This window comes from Tauraco erythrolophus, chromosome 4 (assembly GCF_009769465.1).
Source record: "Tauraco erythrolophus isolate bTauEry1 chromosome 4, bTauEry1.pri, whole genome shotgun sequence".
Classification (NCBI taxonomy): Eukaryota; Metazoa; Chordata; class Aves; order Musophagiformes; family Musophagidae; genus Tauraco; species Tauraco erythrolophus.
The window spans coordinates 39,842,233-39,869,414 of record NC_141468.1 but is presented as its reverse complement, the minus strand read 5'-3'; the positions used below and the strand labels follow the sequence as shown (position 1 = coordinate 39,869,414).

The window sequence follows — 27,182 nt, the reverse complement described above, 5'->3', positions numbered from 1 at the left end:
TGAACTGGGAGATGAATGGGGCCATGCTCCCCTTTCTTTAGCACTGTTCAATGTATTGTGTAGCTTCTTATACAGGGCATCTGGATCCCACTCTGTGTAGCGTACAAAGGCAGCAGGAGAACACAGTTGCATGGCTATGCTTCAAAAATCACATGATTTTTGGATTATTTTGTTCTCCCATGCAGTTTAATGCCTGAGGGGAACATATGGTCCAAAGTGATTTTTTCCCACTTTACAATTCACATATTCTTTACCATATGCGATGCATTATTTCATGCTATGGCATCTATAATCCTCCCATGTCTATTCTTCCCTACCACAAGATGGAAAATACACATTTTGTCTTTCTGCTCCTAAGGCACTGCCACTCTGATGGTCTTTTCAGAAGTTGGCTATGGTTTTCCAAGAATGTTCCTAAAAGATTTTGATGTGCTTTTTTATTATTTCTGTGAGAAATTGTAATGATATCTTTAGTTTTAACTTTGATTCCCTAAGCGCTTAAAGCTTTCCTGATAGGCAAGTCACAGACCACTTGATCTGTTATCAAAGAAGCTCGCATGATCCCATAGTCGCAGAATTTGAGCTTTTAATCTCCCATGTATGACATACGCATCAAAGGCTTTGTGGGCAGCCGCATTCAGCAACAAATCATACAGCTCTCATACATTTCATTCCTTTTCAGTGAGCAATATTTATGAAATCTGCCCATTATCTCCTCCAATAGATGTAGATGTTAAACCCTCTGAAACTGATGTTGCAGGTCAGTAACTTTGATAAAAGAGATTGCTTCCTTTGGTACAATGCAGGAATAATTTTGTAAAGGATAAATTTCTGTCAGCTGTTATTCATGTTCTCTGTCATTTCTAAGGTGGAGAATTGCATCCACTCTTCTCTCCTTCTTCCTTTTTATTTTTTACTTTGCTAAGATCTTCTTGCCTTCTCTATGAAACCCCACTAACTTCAGTGTTGCTTAGTGAAAAACAGTGTCCACTAAAGTGGAAAAAATAAATCCCGATACCTCTTCATAAGATCTAAGAAGATTTGTCCCAAACAGACGTAAGCAACTGAGGCTGTTGAAAAACAGCTAAAAGAGAGTTTATGCAGAAATGGGGTAATGAACAGTACCATCAATCTCAGAGGGTACTGCATCTTAACACAGGCTGGATTACCACAGTTTGCATCTCATGACTGATTGTATTTCTGTTTGAGAAGGTGTAGTCTTCAACTGAAGTTCCCCCTGCGTTTGAGGTCATCTAGGGAAAAGTAATTTTGTTATTTGTAATAATGTGTGAGGACAGACTGCACTTCTGTCACAGAGAGGACATTTAGAGGATGTCTCTTTTTCTGCTCTACTACTAACTACTTGCAATAAGATATTAAATATGCTTTGAGACCTATACTTAATCTGTCAAAACTGATAGAAATCAACTAAAATCAACTAATCGGTTCGCAGGCATTGTGAACTTTGTACAGACATCACTTTCATAGGAAGTCAAGCTGAAAAATAAAGCAACCTTCTCAAGAAAAATCAATAGTGCAGGGTTGTGAATTGGCACTTGCCAATTGTTGGCACTTGCCAACATATCTCTGAAATGAAGGTAATGAAGAGCCAGAGAAATGGAAGAATGACCAGGAGCATGGAAGAGATCTGATACAAACAGAAAACAAGGATGTGCACTGTAGGGACAGGACAAGCAACTCGAGTCATGATAATATTTAGAGCATTAAGTAGTGGAGAGCAGAAAGATAAGGGACATTTGGCTTTCTTAGCCTGCAAAACAAGAGAATGCTTATGGAAAATAAAAGAAGGCCATTCAAACTTAAGAGAAGGCTTCCTCTTTGCCCAAAACATCCTGGCAGCCTCCTGGCAGCCTCCACTGCTTCCCAAAGGTGGGACCCTGTGGTGGCTCGGGTCTGTGCTGCAGGCCAGTGTCCGAGCACTCCACCTGGTCCTGTCTGGCTGCTAGAAGTGCTGAGCTCATGTCCTAAGCCGGAGTATCCCATGGGTGAGCTTTGTTCCCATGAAAGTAGGGCAAACAGCTGCCCTTCATATCACCCCAGAAATCCACCCTGGTAAACAGAATGACACAATTAAACAGGATTTTTGCCTCTTCTGCAGAAGAGCTGGTGTGGGCCACCAGACCTGGACCACCTGCCTAAGCTAAAGCTGCCCTTTCTAGGCAATGTTCCCATCCTCTCTCAAACAGCAAAGGACAAAATACCTTGGTGAGGTGGTAATGTCTCTTCTTTCGCTAAAAAGTACTGCAGAAGTTTCATAAATGCAAGGAATAACAGAAAACTCTTAAGAATTGCTTTATATGTACATATTTCAAGACAAAGTTTTTCTTTATTTCCAAGAGTATTTCACAGTGAAATACTTCCAAGGAACTTGGATTAATTCATTTAGTTTTTAAGTCCGATTGCTAATCTTATAAATAGGAAAGGTACAATGAATTATGTTAACACTAAAACAATTTAACTGTTTAGCTTAGTATGTTTTCCGTTGTTTTACGAACATACAATTTTCATGACACATATGTTTTTCAAGGAAAAAATTGATAATAAAGATTTGAGAAAGCAGAAACAATGAAAAATATACTTGCATGGAAATGATTTATAAAGATGCAATAAAACTTGAAAAAAGTCTGCTTTTCTTTGTTTAAAATTACTTTGGTCTGATAGTTTTGAAACAAGTATTCACATCTGTCAGTCAAACACAAAATCAGTTTCAGAAGTGGAACTTGCAACTTGAAGAAAAGTTGTAAGTCATGTCACCAGGAGAAAGAGCTGGGAACTGGTGCTTTCAGGCTAACAGCAATGATCAGTTTCGGAATTCATTGATAAAATAGTTAGTATGCACTCTTCCTTCTAAAAATGAAACCATTAAAGTCTAAATTTACCACAATATATTTAAATAATGAAAAATAAAATAAAAATTAACAAAATTAAAGCAGTGTGTATTTGCTACTGCACTTTAAAAGAAGGTTAGATTTGCTTTATTTAAAAGCTGAGAAACAGCACAAGTTATAAAATACTTCTAGCATTTAAAAAAATTGCAAATTCAATGATTCAAAAATTTTTAAAACTCCTGGAATGAAGACTGTGCATGTAACACATCGTAAGATGGTAGCTAAGAATACAGTTGCAGAAAACCAACAATGCCTGCTTGATACTTCATTTTCTCCTGAAAAGTCTGCATCATCTAGTCCTGATCTTTTCTGCTATAGTATCCTTTTTAAAGATAGAATTATACATTTTTGCACCACCTTTGGGATTTCTTGCCTGGATTCTGGGATTCTGCAGACAAGACATGTCAGGCACCCAGAAACGAAGAACAAAAACTGGTGACCACCTGCGAAAAAGAATGAAGTAACTTGCCTATTGCCACATAGGAACGTGACAGAAACAAGGACAACGACATCTCTCTCAAACTTCTTTAGTGATGTGATCACTTTTACTTCTGGAAACTCCTGTCTTGTTTGCTTTTAAACTTTTCAGCTTCAGCAACAAATGAGGCAACAGCTCTAAACATAATTGTCATCTTCAGCACCAAGCCTGGATCAAGCCAGATCAATTCTGTGCTCCCCAACAGGTGAGTCAGGGATATTGTAGGAAAACAAACAGAAGAGAGAATGAGTGATACATATCATAAGTGATATAACATAGGAGACCTCTTCCACCTCTAGGGTGTGTAACGTTGCAACCTTCAGAGTGTTGCTTTAACATGATTTTTAATACTACAGTATAGAGTATGTTCTAAAACAAATAGTTAAAATGTTATATTTGGAATAATTGAAGGTGGAGTCTTTGAATTACCATTTGAAATTTCAGAAAGTTTGACATATTCCAATTTCAGCAAAACTGATTTTTATTAAAAAAAAAAATCTGTGATTTTTTTTTTCCCTGCCAGCTCTTAAAGCTGGTTGTTTTGGCCTAACCAGCAAGAATTTAAGGGGATCTAATTCCCAATGAAGAAGCTTTGTTTCTGCTGAAACTGGCAGGAATCTTGTGCTTCACTTCAGTGACTAAACCCAGTGAAGGCTGGACACTTCTGAAAATTCTGCTGCAATCTGGCTTCTTCTTCCATATTTAAATTGTGCTGGTGCCAGTTATTATCTACCAATGTTCACCAAAAAGAAACTAATAAATAAAATACATATTTACTATTTCTGCACACCTGAGGTGAAGCAGCGTGTATAATCTTTGGGATGAAAAGTATCACCTCAGCCCATGTTTATGCCCATTACTGTTATCGTTTATGCCTTTTTCTCCCTCTTTTTCTATTACTCATAACTGATGATCAAAGGCCATCAGGCACTGACTTCCATGTCCCTCCCTAGAAATATCATCGTTCGAACCATTTGTTCATCGATTCATTCCAAGGCTGTCATCAGGGGAGTGCTGTCAGTCTCAATGAATGTCAGAGCGGGCCACAAAAGCGCTACAGATGCATTCCTGTTAAAGTTAGTGGATCATCTTCAAGTCATATTCACAACGTAGTTCTGTTTTCACGTATGTTTTCCATTTCGTTAAACAAAGAACCACAAAATGTTCGCTTTTCCGAGTATATTCCAATCCACTCTCCATAGCACTCTCTTCTCAGTTAAAAAGTGACTGTTACTCGAGGGAATGTGTCATGTAAGTTAGAAGAAGAAAACATTAAAATAAGGGATTGAGAAGGAATATAACAAGCTGTTACCTAGATCTTCATGTCGAATGCAAGCAGGCAGTACGAGCACAAGCTTCGCAAACCATATCCTCAGAGAATCTCATCGTGATACAAAACTGCAACAGATTGAAACTCGAGAGAACAGACGCTGCAGTACAACAGGCCAGTCTCAGCACTGACACGGGGTAAATGTAGCTGGAGAAGGGAACGCCGAGTGCAGACCCCCACAGAGGTGTATATGGGCTAGGGCAGTCCATAGATCCAACTAGGTACCCACTAAACAGTGTTTCAGTCCCAGCTTGCTGTTTGTTTCCGCAGAAAGTAAACTGATCACGGCTGTATTTTTCACTCAGGAGTATTTACCATCACAGTTTCAGAAATGATGTTCCAGGGTTATTACTTGGCTATTTAATTCCCTTCCTTTGCTAGGTCTTAAGAAAGCCCCTTTAAGGGATAAATAGCAACGTAAAAATGTATTATAACATACAAAATTCTTATGATGTTTTGACTCATTTTAACCTCTTTCTAAAAGTTTTATAGTTCAGATATTATTTTCCCCCACTACATCCCTGTTTAGTTGCAAACTTAAAAATTGGTAGTGTATTTTGAAGCAAAGAAAAATCAATCCTATTTAATTCTTAAAATCAATATATTTTTCTGCTTTCTAAAATCAAATCCGTTAGTAGCAAATTTCCAAAATAATTAATAGCTCTTCTCTTACGGCTCTCTCAAATCTGCACAGGACACGACTTTATGTGGCACGGCTTTTTTTGAGCATCTGCTGAAAGTTACTGTCTCCACCTGTGTATCAGGTTATTCAAGAGGGTCCCTGACAACCCAGCCTGCGGGATAAGACCCCCCTGACGCTGCCGGAACGGGGAAGGAAGGGGGGAGCTCTTGCAATCTCCCCGCTGCAGCGAACCGCACCCCCCCCCCCGCCGCCCCCCGCCTCGCCGCTCCCCAGGGCTTGCAGGGCGCGGCTGCGGCCGCCAGGGGGCGGCCTCGCACCGGCGGTCTCGCGGGGAACCCGGCCCGCGGCGCGGGAGCCGCTTTCCCGGGGCGGGGCGGGACAAGGCGAAAGCACCGGGGTAGGGCTTTCGGCAGGGGGAAGCGTGAATCCTAAAGCAACCTCACCCGCGGCTGTCCTAATAGCCGTAAGCACATGTGAGCGCGTGAGATAAAACACATTTTTGCACAAAATAAATGATAATAAATAGTAAATAATAATAATAAAAAATAAATAATCACCTTTATCTAATAAGCATCTGGAGGCGGGGCATTTCTGTTAGAGTACATACGCTGACTCCAGCTTTTGGAGCTTAAGCTTTTCCGGCTGGACAAGTTGCAAGGGAAGCACCTGAGGATTTAGGAGAATTGCGTTGCAGCCTGTGTTTGCCCACAGATGTGTTCCCCGGGTAAACCTGTGCGAGTCGCTCCCTCTCCGCGTCCCAGCTCCCCACCTGCAAAACGCAGGGAAGCTGGGAGGAAAAGTGTTCGAAAGTGTTGGGAGCGCACAAGTGCCTTACATGTACTCGAATAGAGAAAATTTAGGGATGTCGTTTTAATGTTCACAATTATAGGTTGTATAAGAACATATACATATATACACACACACACACACAATACGTAAGCATGTGTGTTTCTGGTATGCATGTGTGCTGTCCTGGGAAATCTGGCAACAAAATCCTGAGCAGACAGAACAACCGAAACGAAGGAGAGGTCCCTGCTCCAGGACAGGAACAGCGACACGGATTAGTGAAGTGATCCATCGATGGCGGCAGAAGATTCCTCAGGAGGAGATGCAGGAAAACTCACAGTATGGCATGTCAGCGGGAGGGCGAGGTTATTTCGTGTGTTGAACTATAAAGTTTTTGCTTAAAAAAAAAAAATCACTGTTGCCAGTTTGGCTATGCTCTTCACACAGGAAAATGAAAAATATCGACACCCCTCGGTATCTTTTCAAGGTGTGTTACCTGACGTGGCAAACTCTGCTTCAATAGATGCATCTGGAAAAGCGAGACCAATTTCATGTTGTTTCCCATGACCTGAAGACTTCAGTTTCAGGCAGACAATCCCGAGGTAACTTTTGCAGTCACACTCACACGGCGGGATGGAGCACAGCAGCATCCAGGGAAACATTCAGAGGCAGAAAATACCCTCCAGCTCCTTCCAGAACATTACAGGCAGAAACTTGGGGGCTTGACTCAAACTTTATCTATCCTAGTTAGTTTTAGCTTTTTTAAAAAAAGGATTGGTTTTTTTTTTTCCTATGAAAGAAACTAGCAAATCGAGAAACTATTTTTTTCTTTTCAAAGGTGTAACTCTGTTTGAAGAACCTTTTGAATAGAAAATTCTTCAGCAATACACAAACTTTCCTAAGTTTGTACTTTGAGTACAGTTCTAATTTCCGTGTCGGTGGCAACACTGAGGTGTTTTCCAGAGTCTCCGCTGTTCTTGAGCCCTTGGGACAAACGCAGGGTGAGAGCACGCCGTCACAGTGACGACAGGGGAGACCTGTCCCTGCCGCGCCGCCCGGCCCGTGCCCGGCTCTGCGGCCCGACCCGCCGGCGCGAGTGGGCGCCGTGCCCGGATCCCAGCGGCGGCCCCTGCCCACCCGCGTGCCGTTTCGGCGATGCCCCCCCGACCCCTGACGCAAACACTGCGTGCACCAGGCAACCGCTACGCGCAAACTTCGCTTCCCCGAGCGGGCGCGGGCTCCTTCCCCCACGCTTTTGTGACTGCGTGCGGAGGGGCCGTCTCCACGGCCGGGGTGCGGGGTGAAGGCCGGGAGAGGGGTCAGGGGCACGCGCCGGCCACGGCCACCCTGTGGCACGCCTCCCCTGACAGAGGAGGTGCGGGTCCCGCACCGTGTCCCGGCGCCCGCCTGCGCCTGTGCAGGAGCGGGCGGCCGCCCGGCGCCCGGGGGAGCGGAGGGCCGACCGCCCAGCGACACGGTCGCCGACCGCCCAGCGACAGGGTCGCCGCCCGCTGCGCCGTCGTGCCGCCGCCCTCCGCAGCGGCGGAAGGCGCACGCCTGAAGGGCTCCGCCAGCGCCGAGCTCCCCGCCGCCCCCCGCCCTCCCCGCGCCCGCCCCGCCCCGCGCCCCCCTCCCGCCGCCGCCGGCGGGGCCGCCCCGCGCCTCTGGGCGCGCCGCGGCAGAGGGCAGGCGCGGCCGGAGCGGCAGCGGCAGGCGGCGGGCCCCGGGCGGGCGGTGCGCGGAGCATGGCCCCGGCGGGGCGGCTGTGCGCCGCGCTCCTCTGCGGCGCCCTCAGCCTCTGCAGCCTGCGGGCCGCGCCGCGGCAGCCCGACACGCTCTACATGTGGATCGACGCCCAGCAAGCGCGGGTCCTCATCGGTGAGCGGGGCCGCTCCCCCAGCCGGCTGCCGCCGCGGGCAGGCGGGCGGGCGGGGGCCCGACGCGGAGCGGAGCGCAGCCCGGCCCGCCGGGGCTCGGCGGGGCTGCCGCCCATCGCGCCCCTTTGCCTTCCGCAGGCTTCGAGGAGGATATTCTGATCGTGTCCGAGGGGAAGATGGCCCCGTTCACCCACGACTTTAGGAAAGCCCAGCAGAGGATGCCCGCCATCCCCGTCAGCATCCACGCCATGAACTTCACCTGGCAGGCAACGGGACGGGTAGGTGCGGAGACGGGGCCGCGGCGAGGCGCGGGGGGCGGCCCTTTAAACCCGGGCAGGTGGTTTGGTTTTGGAATAGTTGAGGAAACCCTTTTTGCGAGATGTGCCGGGTGCGGGTCGCTGCCGTCGGGCCCCTCGCGCGGGCAGCGCCTTGGAGCTGCGGGGTCCCGTCCCGCGGGGTCCCGGGGCGCGGGCAGGCGGGAGGCGAAGGGCGGCGGGGAGGGCGCGGGGAGCAGCGAGCAGCGGGGCCGGATCCCTGCCGAAGTGGGTTCGAAGGTGTGGGATTGTAGCGTGCCCACGGGAGAGGCGGGTGTCTCGGGCACCGGAGGAAGCCGCGGGCGGGTGACGCGTGAGCAGACAGCCCGAGCTCACGAGGAAGGCACCGGTTGCCTTCACTTTCAATAAAATTTTACCTGACAGTGGTTATGTGGATGCGTTTTGCTTTGAACTTTCTTTAGCTTATGGACATACCCTGCAGGTGATTAATCGATCTCTGTTTACTAAATGTGCACGCCTAATGCGTGGTTCGGGTAAATAATTCTCTTTCGACTTAATTTTACCAAGTTTAATCGCAAAACCACGTAAATCCGCAGTGTGTTGAATCCCTCGGGTTCTTTTGTCGAAAAGATAAGAATGCGTGACATTTTCATGAAGAAACATAGGCACGATTTGACACACTGACAACATATGTTAAATTTGCATAAAGCTGAAGCATGTTCGCGTACGTTAGCATGGATACAGAAAAAAATCACTAACATAAAAACGATAGATAAAATTAATTCGTTTTTACAATGCCGAACATTCACTTTGAACAATAAAGAGCTTAGTAAAGAGGAAAAAAATTTTACCTTCAAATATTCAGTGAAAATTGGTTGTATAATTCAGCTAATTGCAGCATCACAAATTTGGTTGTGGTTTTGGTTGTCTTGAAATGCTCTTTATAACTACAGGACTTGTTTGGCTTTGAGGTGTTGTCTGAGGCTGTTGTAATTTTTGCCGTCCTCACAAAGCCTTTAAGTTTAGAAAACACTTTACCTCCCTTTTTAGACAGGGAGGGGAACGTGGAGAGACAAAACTTACTCAGAAAGGCCAAGTGACTTGCTCAAGGTCCTTGCTTTTCCAGTCCAGCTTTACAGAGAAAACAACTTTGTACGCCAAGGCTTCGCGTTTAAATACCTAGAAATAATAAGTGTGTTTTGGGACTATATTTCCTTTTCCATTTCTCTGCTAGCTTCAGTTGCTGTCCATGATAAAACTACATCTTTTTGGAAAGGAGGAAGACGTGTTAGGCTGAACCCTGTCCCTCTTGTCCTTTTTTCTTGTGCTGTCTTCTCCCTCCTTTGCTGCCTGCAGGTGGCTCATTAAGAAAAGATGATTGTAGCACAGATTTCAGTGAGAAGAGTCACGAGCTTAAAGACAGCATAGGCGAGTGTTCCCCTTGATGCAACTTGGAGGACAAAATTCTGAGCAGTGGCAAAGGTGTTTAACCCATTATTCCTCCTCCTCTTTGCTGAATTCCTATTAGACAAAACATAATTAGTAGGTGAAATACTGCAATGGTTAAAGTAACATCATTGCACTACTGTGTCCCTAGAACAGTGTGTTAACTTTCATATAGTTATGGGTCAAACAAGTGCTAAAACTGAGAGACCCTGTGTTTGCAGATTTTATAATCCCATCTAGCTATTCCTTACAAGTTCATCTGTGTGTACAGTCAATATAAACATTGACACCCTAGTCTTATGTCTGTGGAGGTTTAGATACTTACGCAGGTCTGCCGGTGAAGAGCAAGGTTCCAACCAGCTAAGCCTAAGCTAAGGAAGGAGTTTCAACCCTCTGGTGTTTTAGGAGTTTAGGAAAGAAATGAACATACTTAGCATCCCAGACAAAATGTCTACTTTATGATAGTACAAACAGTCCTGTTGTTTTTTGCATCCCTTAGAGGTGTTTGAGTATAGCTGGCTGTTACCCACAGTTCTTGTCACCCTCTGTGGAAACCAAGGCACTTACTATCCTTATGCCACCCAGCACTGATAACATGGGGACAGGAAAAAACATGAGTGTTTCTCCTGTAGCCCATAGGGCAACAACATCACTGGCACACCTTTTTTATATATCTTAATTCATTGATGCTTACAGTAGTGATGCAAATAGAGTAGCATAACAGTTATTTGTGGCAAAAGAACACAGTTTCTTTTTCACAGAATTTCCAATATATTATGAGGGGAAGAAATGAGTAAATTTTAACAGTTCTTTTCAGTGTTCTGTTTTGGTTTAAAGTGTACAGGTTCTTAGAAGTTTCCATTGACGAGTCCAGGAAAGTACTAAAGGCTTACTACCTTTAGTCTGGCAGAGTACTTTTGTCTGGGATTTCCTGAGGCAGGGAAGGGGAAGTGGGAAGGGGAAAGAGAGGAGTGGAGAAGGAGAGGAAAGGGGAGACAAGAGGAATGGGGAGAAGAGAGGCAAGAAAGGAAGAAGGAAAAGAAAAGGAAAAAATACTAGCACTCTTTGAAAGAAAAAAGGCATTCAAGATACCGAAGTATTAGACTGCTTTCTGTTAAACTGTTGTCTCCTGTTTAGTAAAACTGAAATAATTTCCTCTGTGAGTCTTGTATCTTGTGCCTCGTAGACCTTTTACCCTTATATCTCACCTGAGATCTGAAGATGTTTCTCTAGGGCTTCAATTTTTAGCCTTAACAGTAGCTAGACCCCTTTTGGGTCTATAGACGTAAGACTTCTCCTGAGCAGATACAGGAGATCCTGTCTATGTCATTACATGGTTTTTATCCTGCATATCAACCAGACAGGGGAATGAGAGAGCAGCTGGGTGGGTGTTTGGCACCCAACCAAGGTCATCCCACCACACCTTGGAGCTCCAATGTCTCTCCTGCCATGTTTACACCTGTGGAAAGTGGGTATAAATATCCTCTGGGTAGATTCCATCTACCTGCGCCTGGGAAGAATAATGATCCAAGTTGTAAGTGAGTAAATAATCCGGCCCAGGAGTGGCAATACTTCTCAGTCCTGCACTGCTGTCTATGTCCGTATTCTAGTTCAAAAATGTCTGTTGAACATTTCAAGGACTAGATTATACATGTATTCTGTGTAAACTGAAGTGGTAAAACCCACTACCTTTAGATGTTGTTTCTAACACAGTGGCCTTTGGGCCCTGGATACATTTTATGGGGAAAAATTTGGTATGATAAACAAACAATTAAAGCTGTTTTCACTAGAAAATATTAACCAAAGAAAAGCATTAGTTACTTTTAGTCCATTAGTCCTAATTATTAGGAAATATTAGGAGAAACCCAAAATTTAAGGATCTGGAGGTCCTGAATACTTGCTTTTTCTGGTGAAGTCGAGAAGTGCCGGGGGTTGTGAGAAGGCTAGAGTACTGCAGAACAGGATGTTATGTTTTTATGCACCTTATGTTTTTACCTGTGGATTTAAACATAAGATTACAGATGATATATTCTCCTCAGAAAAAAAGGTAATCTGGGTAAACTGGTAGTTACAAAGATTGCTCCTTGCTTTGCAAGGTTTAAAAAAGCAAAAATCAGTGGCAATAAATAGCATAAAGTAGGCATCTGTGTGTGCAACCACTAAAACTCCATGGTGTGCTTCTTGCTCTCATTCTGTATGTTTTTTGCAAAAGAAAGAAAAGTGGCTTTTGGAGGTGTTGTCCTCTGGGGAAGATTGCACTGAAAGACTTCCCAATGAGAGAGGAATAGACTCTTTTATGCTAACTAATGCTGCAGCGTGTTTCACTATGTCCACCAGTGGAAGATACCAAAGATTGCAGTGATAACATCATCTCTACAGTGTTTAGGAACTTTTGACAGATATTTAAGCTCCAAATCCACAAGCACCAATATGTATGCTTACCTTTCAGTGGGACTTCTGACAGCAATAAAATTAAGTTCACACGTGAGTGAGTATTGGTGGGAGAGAACCATATTAAAAAAAAAAGGTTAACCAGTACAGAGGAAGCAAGTGCTCAGTGACAGAGCAGCAGCTGGGTTGATTTAGTAGATGGGAGATGAGAAAAGAAACCAAAATGCAAGTTGGAATTTTTGTTCTGTAGCAGTCTCTGGATTGATCCACAAAAAAACAGTCAGTCTGGGCCACAACCTGCCCAGGCTACTTTCTTCCTTTCGGATATGGGAGAAGTATTTGGAGTCAGATGAATTGTTGTAGCATCTTGCTTCCTACTCCCAGCTGTCATGAGTACCCCACGGCTCCTCTCTTGTTGCACAGTTGAATGAGTGCCCATGATGTGACATCTGAATACTCAGTCCTGTGCTGGTGCATGGATGGGATTTGACCCATGTGACTAGAAGATGCATGTATATATTTCACAGTGCATGGATATCGCATGTATATTGCCTGCTAAAGCTATATCCAGCCTTGTGCTGCTGGATGCATGCCTTTTTGTGATCCTGCCCTATGATAGGAGACATGCATGTGTACACAAGAGGACTAAGTGCTGGGGAAAGGTCTTTGGTCTGGGAGGGCTTCTGGTCACAGGAGCACAAGTGTCAGGATATAAGGGGACATCCCAGCATGTAGTCCTCGAGGCCCTTAAAACAGACAGTTGGACCTGTCCTACTGAACAGGCTGGGTTACTTCTGATCAAAGAGTTATTGATAACCTTGAGTAAAGCAAGAAGGTGCCCACTTCTTAAGAAGAGGAGATATGTGTCATCAGTGCATTTTCTAGCATCATTTCTATATTGTAAAGTGGAGCTTAGGAGTGGTATATGATTACAGCTCCTGGAGACGAGTGCTGATAGCAGCAGTGTGACCATCAACCCCCAAAAGCTCAATTGATTTCTCTGGAATTACCTTATATTACTGAGACATAGCCTGACTGTGAAGATAAAATAGACTATCCAGCTACACCAGCAGAAGTTTTGTTTCTTTACCCAGAGGAAAGCTATCGGACTACCAATTTTAAGGCATTATTGATCCAATAGGGTGCTCCATTCAAACATTACTATTTCCCTGATAAACTAAAAGAAAACAAAACCCAGTGAATTTCAAAACACGTAATTCTTTGAAGGAAACTTTTCTTCAAATAAACTGCTGAACTTTTTGTAAATATCTTACTCATACCTAGTGATTACAGTGATGCTTTTAAGCTTAAAACGTCTCATATGCACAATTAGTTTTTTTTTTCCCAATGAAAGTATGACTGTTCTGGAAGTTTGGTCAATACAATTGCATAAGCTCGTGCTCTTGGGACTTACAGTAGTACCTTCACTACAGTTTCATGTCACCAAACAGAGAAAATACTTTTTTTTCTGACCTCCGTACCAAAATTTCCATGTGGAATGTGAAGACATTTACATACTGTGAGCATGATTTTCAGACAGGGGGTTCTCGTATCGAGAGTATAGCTCCAAACCCTTAATATTTAGATTCTGCTCAGCTGTGGTATTTTGCGTCTCAGTGTTGTAGACATGCCACCAGGGATCAAAGTAATGCTGTAGAGATCCCGTTTTCTTAGTAAAGCAGGCATGTGCCAGCCATCTGTTGTATCTGCTGATAGAAAACAGCAGTAAAGTTTCTCAAAGTTTTGCCAAGAAGAAAAGGGGGGGATTTATTACTCAGCAGAGATGAGTTACAAGGCACCTTGTAGTGTAAGCTACATCTGGTTTCCATAGTAATTTACATGGTATATGTGTAAACTACACAATTATTCTTTTTACACAGCAATGTAAAGCTGCATTAAATAAACGGTTCTTCAAGATTTTCATTGTTTATCCTTTCTATAAATATCGTAATACATTTTTAACAAAAAAGCTTAAGTAATAAAATATTTTCACTACTTTTACAGTAGTAGCTGCGTTGTAGAACATAACCATTGAAAAGCACTGGAACTAACAGGACACCCCAAGCTTCAAGACTGTATTTGGTGAAAACGTTCAGATTTCTCTCTCCATGTTACTAACAGTTTTTCTGACATATAAAATCCAGGCTGTGTTGCTTTCCTCTGCTTTGTGGAAGTGAAAATGTTTTCTCTCAACGTCACCTCTTTTTTACGGTTTCCCAAGTATGTTCTTAGTGATCAAAAGTTAATGCCATTACAGGTAATGCCATGGAGCAGAAAGTAAGAACTAACCGTAACAAGAACTAACTGGAAGACTTTTTAATGTATTTAACTTCTTTTGTTAGTGTCATGCTTTCCAAAGAGGGTTTTTTGGGTAGCTAATGAGCATGAGTGACTTGCTCTAGCGAAGCGAATTATGTACGTATAAGACAAATGTAAGAAACCGCATTCTTCCTAGGGCTTGCACGTATGTAAGGAATACGGTGTGACCCAGAGCTTTTCAAACAGTGATATGTAGTAGGTACTTGCATCATGTTGAACAGAATTTTAAGTATTGTGTACCTTAGCTCAGAACAGTGAGTTCCTGATTAGTATTTTTAAGGCTTTCAAGCAAATGCATCTCAAAACCTTTTTCATCTGCCTTCCTGTGGCTTTACACTTGGCTTGTCAGGGTTTGTTCTTCTTTTTATTTTCCTTTTTGTGTACAAATTCCACCTTTTGAAAGATGCTACTTTACTTCTATTAGTCTCTTTTATTCTGTTGCTCAACTATGTTGGATTTTTTGTTTTGCTGGGTTTTTGTTTGTTTGTTTGTTTGTTTGCTTTTTAACTGTTTATTTGTGCCTAAACTCTTCACTACATCAGACTGGAGCCCAGGTATGGTGGAAAGTGCAGTCACTTGAAATGCACAGCAAAGAATGGACAGTCACGTTGCAATACTTAGTCTTTCCATAACAAAACACACAGTGTTCTTTTCAGTGAATTACATGTATAAAATGTAGTAGATGTCTGTTGCTGCAGGTGTAAGTTTCAGTAAAATCAGAAGATAATTTTGTTGGTGTTTTCTGTTACGTAAATAGCTTTTCTGAAAATTGTAAATGGAAGAAGCACAACATCGGTCACATTTTGGATAGGTTGTTGAATGCACAGTTAACTTTGCATTTTTTCCCTACTGTTTGGTTTTGGGAGACTGACATTCTGAAATCTTAGTTGTAATAAACTGTGATTGTAATAAAATATATGTAATGATGTGTGTAATAATGTAATGAAAGACTGGCTCTTCTAACACAAAATAAAGTTGAGATACGTGTGCAAAAAGCACGTGGGCTACTGTGACACTTTGAGCTGAGCTAGTTGTATAAAGTAACAGAAGTCCTGCTCGATGAGTTCACATGCATTGAGATCAGATGTGTTTTCCCCTTGGGTGGCACCCTGGCAGATGATGTGTGTGAGCCGACAGTCCTACAGGGCCTCTGCCTGTGTCACTGGTCCTCCCAATCTCTAATGAGACCTGTCAGCCTGTAGAAGAACCTGCAGAAGATTTTTCTCTTTCCTTACACTTACTTTGTAGAAGAAGAAGCTAAATAAGGAAAATAGACATGTCTTCAAACTTCAGTGAGGCATGTTCCCATCCCTTCATGCCTCTTCCCTGGCCTCACTCCAGTATGTCCATGTGTCTCTTGCACTGGGAAGCCCAGGACTGGACCCAGCACTCCAGATGTGTCTCACCAGGGCTGAGCAGAGGAGAAGGATCACCTCCCTCATCCTGCTGCAACACTCTGCTTGATGCAGCCCTGGAGGCTGTTGACCACCTTTGCCACAAGGGCACGTTGCTGCCCCACAGTCAACTCGGTGTCCACCAGGACCCCCAGCTACTTTTCTGCCAGGCTGTTTTGCAGCTGCTTGGCCCCCATCATGTACTGGTACATGGGGTTGTTCTTCCCCAGGTGCAGGACTTTACACTTCCCCTTGTTGAATTTAATGATGTTCATGTCAGCCCATTTCTCCAGCCTGTTGAGGTCCCTCTAGACAGCAGCATGATCTTTTGGTGTATCAGCCACTCCTCTCAGTCTTGTATCATCTGGAGACTTGCTGAGGGTGCACTCTGTCACACATCCAGGTCATTAATTAAGATGTTAAACAATATGAGACCTAGTATCCACCCCTGAGGTACATCACTAGTGACTGGCCTCCAGCTGGACTTTGTGCTGCTGCTGCTAACCCACTGAGTCTGGCAGGGCAGTCCACCTCACTTTTGTAAATTCCACTTCCTCTCTTCTTCTATGGAGATGCTGTGAGAGACAGTGCCGAAAGCCTTACTAAAGTCAAGGTAAACAGAATCCACTGCTCTCCTCTCATCCTCCAAGCCAGCCATGAACACAAAATGGACCAGGCAGGAACAGAAAACAGACTGGCCTGCACAATCACAGCAAAGCAGCAAACTGAAATCTGCCTCAGAAAAAGTAATATAAATAAAGCAATGAAGTGATACTGTTGTACAGAGGCACTGAGAAGACTTTATCCAGCTGTGATACCTGAAATCCACCATAGTATATGGATTCGCAGTCCATTTGTAGAAGCCCACTTAGCTGCACAAAAGTGCTGAGGAGGAGTTACCTGACAAGTCTGACTTGGAGAAGGGGCATGTGTGGAATAGAAATGCCTTAGTAAAGGCTTACGAAGATTTAGGTGGGATTTTTTCAGCCAAACAACAAAAAAAAACCCTGGATTTTTTACATCTAGTACGAAAGTTTACTTTGTTTTGCAACCGACTGGTGGCATCCATCTTGTTTGGCTGTACAAGGAAAAGTGGGCAATTACCTTCCAGCTGCTTCAGCACTTGCTGCCGTCACTGCCAGATACTTCAATAAATAACTTAGAGACCAAACGCTGCTTTCAGAGCTGGTCCCACAAATCCTCTGAAGTTGCCCCTTTGCCTGGATAAACAGCTAGCTAAACCCAACCGATCCTACAGGAAATAAATATGCCTGACATCAGATCTGGCAATCTTCCAGCCTCAGGTTTTGGCCCATCACCAGTGAAAACAAACTCCCCAAATAGCAGCCCACTAATGAGAAGACCTGTCACCAGTGCTGAAGCACAGAAACCAGTAGCAAGAGCAGCAGAGCCAGCCTCTGCACGGATGACTGGGCAGAGAAGGAGAGAGCAGGCTCTTGAGCCATCCTGACCATCAGAGAACAAGCTCAGAGCTTTCAGTTCTGTCACTATGAACCTGTTTTCTCTGAGAACATGAGGAAGACATGGAGAGATCGCAACTTGATGAGCAGGAAAAAATAGACTCTCCTTGGAATGTGTTCTACCTGCTCTCAACTTGCAAATGTGTGAATGTTGATACCATCAATGGGAATCTGAGACTGAAAACTGCCTAGGCAAACAATCAAGTCCACTGAAGACCTTCAGTAAGGAGTACAAGTATCAGCCTCAGCCCATTCCTTTTAAACTGCAGTAAACACTGCTCTCATTTTTCCAAGTTTGAGCCGTAGCCAGTTCTCTTTCTTGCCGAGGTTCTCAGAAATAAATTGAACTGTTGAAACAGAGTCCATTTGAGTGACCAGGTTGAAACAAATTTATTTTTTCCTTTTGAAGCCACAGATACATCAAATTGCTGCAAGCAGTTACGTGCCTGCAGTATTCCACACAGGGACCTTCAGGGAGAACAGGCAGGTTGCATGGCAGAGCATACCAGTATCTGCCAGAAAGGAAGGAGAGGCAAAATACAGTTTCCCAGGTCTGTAATCACAAGCAGCAGATGAAATGCATAGCCATATTAAGAGTTGGGAAATAATTTGCTAGCAGGACATGTTGATCACTACCTCAATTGATTAATTTTTTTTGTTTGTGCTGTTTTTTTTAAATCTCTTTTCTTCCAGTTTTGCACAGGAACATCTATTCAGATCGCGTAGGCGTGATCGGATTTCTGTATTGGCAAAGGAGCGTAGCCGAAAGCTTGTGACCCAACACGTCGCTCCCCTCCAGTCAGAGCTGTGACATTTTGGTATTAGGTACAGGGTGGAGAAGCTTATACTGTCCTTTACAGCCAGAAATTAGAGGCTTTCATCGCATCAAGAACAACTTGGGTTTCACATTTTAACTTAACAGTAGCTTTCCTTTGATGGGACGAAGTCTGCGCCTTATCCTGCCCACTAATGGAGTTCACATTTGAATTGTGTCAGTGTGAATATCCTGTTTAGTTAATGGATCTTTTTTAATTGTCCTACCAAATATTTGCAGTCAACTAAACTTCATAATCTGTATAGTTGGTGCCATGATGCCACTGTTACTATGATTTATTTAGACAGCAATTAATTGAAACCCAACAATAGAATTACAAGATTTAAAATATTTCTAAGTATTTAACTTATTTATATAAGACATTTATTCATCCAAAAGTCAGGTTTTCTTCTCTTGTAAAATACAGTCAGGCAGTGTAAGTACATTCGATTAAATTAATGGGGAAATATATGGAAGGATGAGAAATCTGAAAGTTTGCTGGCAGGAGGAATGATTACCTGGAGGTGTAGAGCTCACAGTCTCTGCAAGTTCTCATGAAGTCTTTGTTCTCTACCATTCCTCAACCCGGACAACTCCAACAGAAACTTCTGTCTCTAGGTTTATATATGTTTCTTGTCCCTGTCTGCAAAGATTCAGATAACTGCAGTAAGGTCTTACCCCACTTCTTGGTTTAGAGCAGTTGATGGCGTGTGCCCACATTCTTCAGGATTTCTTCCCTTCCCCAGGCCAGAGGTCTCATGAAGAGTGGGAAGCAGAAAGATAGGTTTGTGAGAGATGCAAAGAAAGGGATGACCATCGCCCTTCTGTGAAAGTGGTATTGTGAGATTCTTCCCTCTCTGATTCCTTTATAACCAGTCTCCATCAAAACAGGAGGGGATCCCCAAACTAACCCTCTCTACTCTGAAGAGAGAGTTGTACCAGTCTCACGCGCAGGCTGTTTCTGGTTATCCCACCCAGGAGAGGGGAAGGTGGAGGAAGCAGCCAGTCCACAGGGGGTTCCCTAAGCGTGGTGAGACATAGACTGGAGGGCTGGAGCTTCTCTTATAACCTGAGCAGAATTTCTTGAACTGATATTCAATTATGAGAGTTTGCAACACTGTTTCACACATTATTATGCCTTGACAACAAATCTGGTTTTGCTACCCCAGCCACGTTCACAGGACAGTTCACTTTAAATGTATAAGCATCTACTCTGACAATAATCAAGCAGCAGAGATGTTTAGGTGAAGCTTGCTTTTTATCTCTGATTATAGACTTGCAGATAAGCCAGATTTAGTTCCTGTGGTAAAGTCTGAGTTACATTTCTGATCCGCACAAGATGAGCTACTGGCCACTCTCAATGCGTAGAAAATATTTGAAGACATTTCTTTGAAAAAGCAAAAAGCCTGGGATTAAAATTTGTACGATCTGCATGTTGAAAACTCAACCGTTAACTAAGCATACCTTTCAGCATATCATGGAAAATGGACTTAACTGAGGTGTGTTGTTCATCTGTTGTCTTTCAAGAGTATGTTAATAGCCTACAGATAAATCATAATTTTTCTGAAAACAGATTTCTAGTGCTTTAAAAATCTACATTTGAAAACATATGTGGATATTTGCATATGACCAGCATGGTTTAGGCTTGAGAGTTTTTCCATACACATTTTGCCAAAAAACATTTCTAATGAATCTTGCGGTTGGCAAGTTGTGGCATTCCAGCTTCTGCCACCCCCCTAATTCATATGCCTCTCAGTTTATTAAATACAATTGAAAGGTTATAGCGACAAACTGTCACATTAAGGTAGCTGGCTTTCATATGCAAGCGTATTTTCCCTAGACCTCTGCATGTCTTGTGCTGCACAGCTTGCAACTGTACCGTTTACTGTGTGTCTGCGTATTGATGTGTCCAGTTGATTCAATGGGCCAGATTTTCAAAGGCTGCTCAGCACTTCTAACAGCTATTCGCTCTGAGGAAACCTGCAGGGCTTCAGCACCCGTTCTTCGCTTGTGCAAGATTCACAGTTACAGAAGCAGCTGCATGATCCGATGTCTCACAGATGAGAATTAGTATGGACTCATGTACTTAAAGAGGTTTTAATGTCCTGTAAAAACAGAGACAGGGTTAAGTGGGTACATAGAGCATCATTCACTGGTATTTCCTATTTCCGGGTTTTAACTGTTTAAATGGACACTGTAAGACTTCTTGAAACCTTTTTATAAACACGAGTGGTTTTTGTATAAAAAAAAAGATTGAAAGGTAGAGAGGATTAGGAAAAAACCCCACTTTGTTCCTCAGAGATTTAAAAGTTTGGAAATAGTTTTCATATTACATAAACTTAATCCCATTGTCTAGACAGCAGCGTGTCTCTTCACTCTGAGGGGAGCAGAGACGAGACCTCCCTCCCCACACACTGGGGGGGTGAGGGAGAGTCCCTCTCTCCAGCAGAGCTGAAGAGAGCAGGTTGCGTGGCATCTCCATCAGCTGCCAGCGCTCCCGAGCTGTGCTTGCATGGTCCTTCTCTGGTACATCTGAGGAGGTCCACAGGAGGGAGCCCATATGCTGCGTGCACCACCGTATTTGCCAGGGCTGTCCAGATTCGGGAGGGTTCCAAGCTGGTCTGCCTGAGCACCTCCTGCGCAGAAACAGCAGAGCATGGGCCTCCCCTTTGCACCAGAACTGCATCGTCCTTCACTGAGACAGGTCATACCCTGACCAGTGGATTTCCTCACTGGCACACACCTACAACACGTACAGTTGATACGATTGCAAAAGCCTCCCGGTGCAGCATCCATGTCCGCTCTCTTCGGTAAGACTCTGTACAACATTTTCCTAAGATGTGGCGAGACAGCCACTTGAAAACGGACGTTCAACCAGTCCTCAACGCAGCTGCACAGCACACCCAAGTGGCGCGCCACAGTCGGAAAGTCGGCATTTGGCCTGTGTTTCACTTTCCTGAGAGGTATGTCATGTTCCATTTAGAGAGTACAGCTCCCTGGTCACGTTTCAGAAACGTGTTTGTAATCTGGTGTTGCTCCAAATAAACCTGTTAACATGAACTGCCTCAAGCTTAAAAACATGACAAACATGAGTCAACTTGAATTATTGCCAGTGTATAACCTTAATGAACAATTGCAAGATCATATTTCTGAGGGTGAAATCATGTGTTTGGATTTTTCATTTTTCTCAGACATAAAAGGCCTCGTGTTCACATGACAGCTCTGGCAGTGCCATCAGAAATGCATATGCCCTGGTTGGGTGCAGGTTCTGCTGGTTTCAGTAGTGTGTTGGAGGAACCATCATCTCACTGATGATTCTCAGCTTAGTTCCTTCCTCGCTCCAGGATAATGAAATTTGAGAGCGTGGTAAGAAAAGTTGACGTCTGCCAGTGGCACGGGAACAATTCACCTCTCTTCCAGTGACATTCCACAACGGCTTCAGCCAGGCTAGCAGCTGACACTGTCCCATCTTCTTTCCTGTCCCTGGTCACACATTTCCATTCTCTTTCTTGTGCCAGTGCTGTGTGGCTGCTCAGGGAGTTGCTCAGGCTGAAAAATATCCCTACAGAAAGAAGCGATTACTTTTTAACTTGATCTACTATCTTGGTAAGCTCATCACGGGGTCACGTCTGAAGAGGGTAGGACTGTGACAGCCCAATCTTAGGCTGCCTTGAGCTGCCCTGGTGCAGTCCCAGTACTGCGAGCCACAGAAAATGTAGGAAATCAAATCAAAACAAAGACACAACTCCCAGACTACAAACCTCTTCTACTGGCAGAAATTCAAGCAGAACCAAACAAAATTGACTTTACTAACTCGTATCACAGCGAGTCCTTCTGCAGATGACAGGGAGGGTTTGACCCACAGGCTGCTGTGCCAAGCACTCCATTTCTGTGCCCTATGGTGATGTGGGGAGCAGATGTGACAGCTCAGCAGGGTCTGCAGTGTGGGATGTCGTTCTGCTCCAGTGTTTCTTTCTTCCTAAAAGTACTGTGGTCCACACTCAGCCCAGAGCTACTCACTTAATTTAGTCAGTAAAGGCTCGTTTGGGGGATTTGGAGGACCTCCAGCAGCCTTCGACTCCAGCAGAAGTCAGGGACTATCAGCACATCTGGGATGTCTTGAATGACAAAAAGGACAATTTGGCCTCATTCTGCAAGAGCAGACCAGATTTACCATAGCTGTATGTCAAGGAATAAAGTACATCTCTGATCTTAGCAAAACTCTTTAATCCCAAATGGGGCAGTTATCTCAAAGCAGAGTATAAACTTCTGCTGTTATCAGAGTCCCACGAGCTTTTAATCAGAGGTGAATTTGGGCTTGGGGAGGTCCACATATTCATGTCTGAAAGTGAACTGTCCCACTGTCATTTTCTCTAATAAAAATGAGGTTAGGGTCTCTGCAAACCATTATTCTGGGGAACTTTCAGCTGCTGACCCTCCCTGTCAGGAATTAGACTGAAAGATGATACGTCACATTATCCAGAGTGAAAAAAAACCAAAAAACAAAAAAGAAGGATGTAGCTTTCTCAAAATAAAACTTCATACCTTTCTGAGTAGGACTCATTACTGCAAGTGTATGCAAAGGGTTCATCTTGGAGCTCAACTTCACTCTGTCATAACTCTTCCTAGTTTCTTTTAACTTCTTCAAATGGAGCATTGCCCTGGTCATGCCAGTGCTGCCTGTACCAGAACACTAATTTTGACTTTCGTCAACTTCATCTGCACGAAACCTTTAGCCTAGAAAGTGCCAGGACCATTTCTTAATCCCATTGCAGAAAGGGACCATAGCAGAAGGGGAAAAAAGGAAAACCAGCATGGCTCTTTGCCATGTTCATCAACTGAATCCCCACTAAAGAAAGATTGTGACAAGAAGAAGGGGAAGGCAAGAAGAACAAGCCTTGAAGAGTAGGAAAGGTTTGGTACACTAGCCATGGCCAGGGGCAGAAGGAAGACGTTTTTGATGAGAAGATTTCTCTAAATAAGTGTTGCTAAAAGTCAGTAAAATGATACCAAGTGCAGAGAGCTGTCTGTGCTCTGCGGCACAGCCCATGTGCCGCAGTGAAATTCGGGACTCACCTCCTCTCTGAGGTGTGACTTTGATAGCAAACAAGCACAGAGAAAGTCAGCAGAGTCCAGGCCACGTGAAGATGCCTACACTGCCAGTAGACTCCATCTGCACTCAGGGAGAGAGGAAAAGGCAGTCTGGAGACAGCAAGTAAATCAGGCTCTGGCTGGGCTGAATTTTCTTCTGCAGGTGCTGATCTCTCTCCTTTGAGTGTACAGGAAGTCAAGGATGAGCTGGCTTTAAAGAAGATACTTCATTTAAATTCTGGGAAATACATTGGACCATTCTGGACCTTAGCTCAAAAGACTGGACCCTGTGAGACTGGTACTGTAACCCAGGGATGAAGCTGTGCAGACCCTGCCTATGGAGACAGCCTGAAAGACAGAAAAGTTGTTTGTAGAAACTGTTCAGTTTCTCATCAGAAACTGGGGATAAGGTAATACTTCCCTGCTGTACTGTGAAGATAAGTCCATCTTGCTTTGAAAAATTCAAGGTATAGTTACAGAGGACATAACTATATGGAGGCCAGTGTGGTACGTGGAAATATTACAGTAATGTATGTCCACATACCAGGGTCTTGTCTCAGTAGACAAAACAGTGTGATTTTAGGTACAACAGCAAACAAGTTCCTTTTCAGATATACTAATCAAGCATTCTATGTAGTTCTTCTTTCATGGTAGTATCTAGAATTTGCTTTGGTCAATGGCATCCTGTAAAACAAGAACAGAATTACTCTGGATATTCACAAAAAAAAGGCGTTTGAAAAATCCATACAGCAGATGTTAAGAGAGCAGTGTTAAGGAAGTCTTTCTAACAACTAGTCAGAAAAGAGTTGAATCTTTTTCAGAACCTTTTTACCATAACTTTTGAACGCTTGTTTGCCTGGAATACAAGGCTAAAGACCATTACGAAAGTTGAAGCATCCTCCTTTGAGACCCTAGAAGAACTCCAGTCTGACAGAAGCTGTTGTGAGATTTCGTAACTTTTGAGAAAGTTCATTGCTTACATTTTAGGGAGAGATATTTATTATACAGGAGTGCCAGTTAAAGCCAAGAGTGAAACACATGGACTCAATAAAGGCCCAATTACGTGACCTTTGCTGTTTGCCACGCTTTTAACTTGTGTAAGTTATTGATTACACTTTCATGAGATCATAATCAGAAGGTTGTTCTTTGGTAATGGTGTGCTAGAGGAGCTTTATCCTCAACTTCAAAGCTGTCCTGTGAGGCTTAAGAACAAAGGGTTGGATGTTTGAAGCACGGCCAGAATGAATCTGTGTGCATTATCCATGTTTACTGCCATGCAAGAGGTGGATTAGCTTATTCTTCAATTGTGAACTTTCTCTCATCATGTCAGATGAGCCACCAACTCTAAAGTTCACATTTGTGCTTTTAAAAGTATTCTGTTTAATTAAATGTTGTGCCTGCTCAGATCTCCGTCATAGCTAGTCTAAATGCTTGTTAGTGCAATCGTTACCCTAATTGTAGAGGTTTTATTGAAATTATTTGACATTCTCTGAAAAGAATTTTCAGGCTAATTTATGAATTATAAATAAATCTATCCAGATTTTGAAGCTGCAAACAGTCTGTAATCTATGCGAAGATGCACTCCCAGGACCAGCCAGCTAAGGTTTTGACTTATTTTTCAAGCTGTAAGGGGAAGACTCTAACCTCACAGTTTATTGTCAATGTAGATAGAGCCACGTAGATGTGTTGCAGGTGTCGATAGTAACCTGTACAGCATTGTTTTGTTAGGAACTAACCTGATGAGACAGTATTTTATTTTTTTTTCTCTAAGGAGCAGTAATAATTTCCCCCTTTTTATTAGCCTTAGCAAATTGGCAGTTTAAACATCCCTGATCATGAAATCTCCACTGGAGAGAGCACTAATCTTTTACTGAGTGACAAAAGAATGAATTAGCCCTTGCTGTGCTGGAATAAGAGATAACTTTTCAGGAGAGTAGCTTTTACCAATTCTCAGGATACCAGAACAGTATGTTTCATTAAATATTTGAAGATAACAAAGGCTTGTGTATGTTTTGTTTCAAAGGCTTTGTTTCAAACTCTATTTTGCATTTTGGTTTATTGCTTGCTTCTTTCCTCTTCCCCAGAACAAATTTATCTATTTTTCATCTGTAAGACACAGGAGAAAAGAGTTTAAAGGAAACTTGTGCATCATGTATACATTCCAGCCTGGCTGATGCTAAGAAATATGATTCCTCACTAGAGATTTTCAAGATGTAATTAACTGTGCATATTTATCAAAACCTCAAAGTAACTCTAGTGAAGCAGTAATAAAATACATTACAGAAAATGTGTTACACAAGAAAATGTCTAAATATGGGGTGTTGTACTCCCTTGCTTTCTTTTTGGTTTCCGAATAAAGCAAGGTGGAGAAGGAATCAGAAACTCCAAGACTTTCCTCAAGGAGGAGCTGTATATTTGTTGTGACTGTTTTTTAAGAAATCCCTCATGCCACATGCTTTTGTATCAGTGTACTGGTACTATCATGGATCTGTTTGCTCGTATGCTGCTTTCCAAGGCTTTAGCCTTGTGGAATGGCCCTACCATCCCCATTGCAGATACTTACTTCATCAAGGGATTGACTGTGATCTAAACCAAAATCACATTTTCATTTGCAGGCCAACAATGGACAGGAATGTGCAATAGGCATTTATTTGGCACTCTGTTCCAGGTATCCTGCTTTTCCTGTGCGTGAGGATGAGTTTCAGAGTTAATGCTCTGCTAATATACTTGGATTTTTCTTTTTCACTGGTGTCCCTCTCGAACCCCACTCTTTTTGCCAAGCCTTTCAGCTTCCAGACTCAGGTTGGTTTTGAATGACCTCTTCAAATGCTAGAGTGCTGCCAGAGCTCAAAGTCCGGTGAGAGAAAATATCAGCTCAAAACGACCAAGTAGCCACCCGGTTCCCCATGTCTCCCAAAGAGCAGACAGCTTGCTCAGCTGCTAAATGTAATCTAAATCTATCACGTTGTGGCCTCACCAAGTTTCTTGACAGTGATTTCTTCATATTACTTATCTTTACAGAAATTCTTTTCTCATAACTTGGAGGAAAAGCTAAAGTATTCTGCAAAAATTTGTGTCCATCTCTCCTGTGCAAAGCATTCTTGGAAGCCCGCAGTGCCACCTTTCAAAATCAGGGGCTCCTTTTGATAGCAACCAAGAAATTCCTCTTTTCCAGCTTTCTAAATCATTCTGTTGGAGGATCTGATCTGCCATACACAGTCGCACGCTGCAGGAGACATTAAGCACCAGTTAATTATCTTCCCTTGGCTAAATCAGAGAGTTTTTTACCATTCTTCTTCTAAAACCAATAAAACCCCAAGTGGTTATTGTTAAAAGTTGTATGCAGGGATCCACTCTGTTGTTAAAAAAGTCTTCTCATGCAGGGATTTTCTTCAATCTGCCACAGTTTTCTTAAAGTGAAGTAAGCAGGCATAAAACAGGCTTTGCGCAGTTGTGCGCGTTTCACCACAGCATTGTGTAATTAACACTGTCACATAATGTATTTTTCTTTGAGATTGCCTGTTTCGCAGAATTCTAATTTGGGTCCTTCTTCTTTGGAAACACGAAAATACCTCTATTTTTCCTTTTCTTTGCACCTCTGCTCTTGTTAATCTTGCTGCTTTGTTCATTTCCATACCCTTAGCAGCCGGTACTGGAAAACAGGCAGGTTATCCTGTCTTCTGTGTAAATTTATTTTCTCAGATTGTGTTTCTCTGTACTTCATATGGTTAAGCATGCCTCCCACTTTGGGACTACCTCATGAGGATGACGGCAGGTCTCTTTGAGTGTCACACTGAGGTGCAAAAAATGGTTTATCCACTCTGACAGGACTGATTAACAGGTAAGGCAAAGCTGCCTTCCCTGGCAGCAAAAGAACACTTTGTAGGCAGTTTATTATCTGCTTGTCTAAAGAGGCATCATTATGTTGTTCATTACAGCAGTGTCTAG

At 43.3% G+C, this 27,182-nt stretch overlaps 1 protein-coding gene across 1 annotated transcript in view; it reads left to right on the top strand.

Annotated features, from left to right (window-relative positions):
* Nucleotides 1-7,891: 7,891 nt before the first annotated feature.
* The window catches only part of WIF1 (Wnt inhibitory factor 1), a 44,624-nt gene continuing 25,333 nt past the window's right edge, over nucleotides 7,892-27,182 (top strand). The window contains exons 1-2 of the mRNA XM_086610815.1: nucleotides 7,892-8,024; nucleotides 8,162-8,301. Of these exons, the coding sequence (XP_086466941.1) occupies nucleotides 7,892-8,024; nucleotides 8,162-8,301 (273 nt within the window). The remainder of the gene's footprint in view (nucleotides 8,025-8,161; nucleotides 8,302-27,182) is intronic.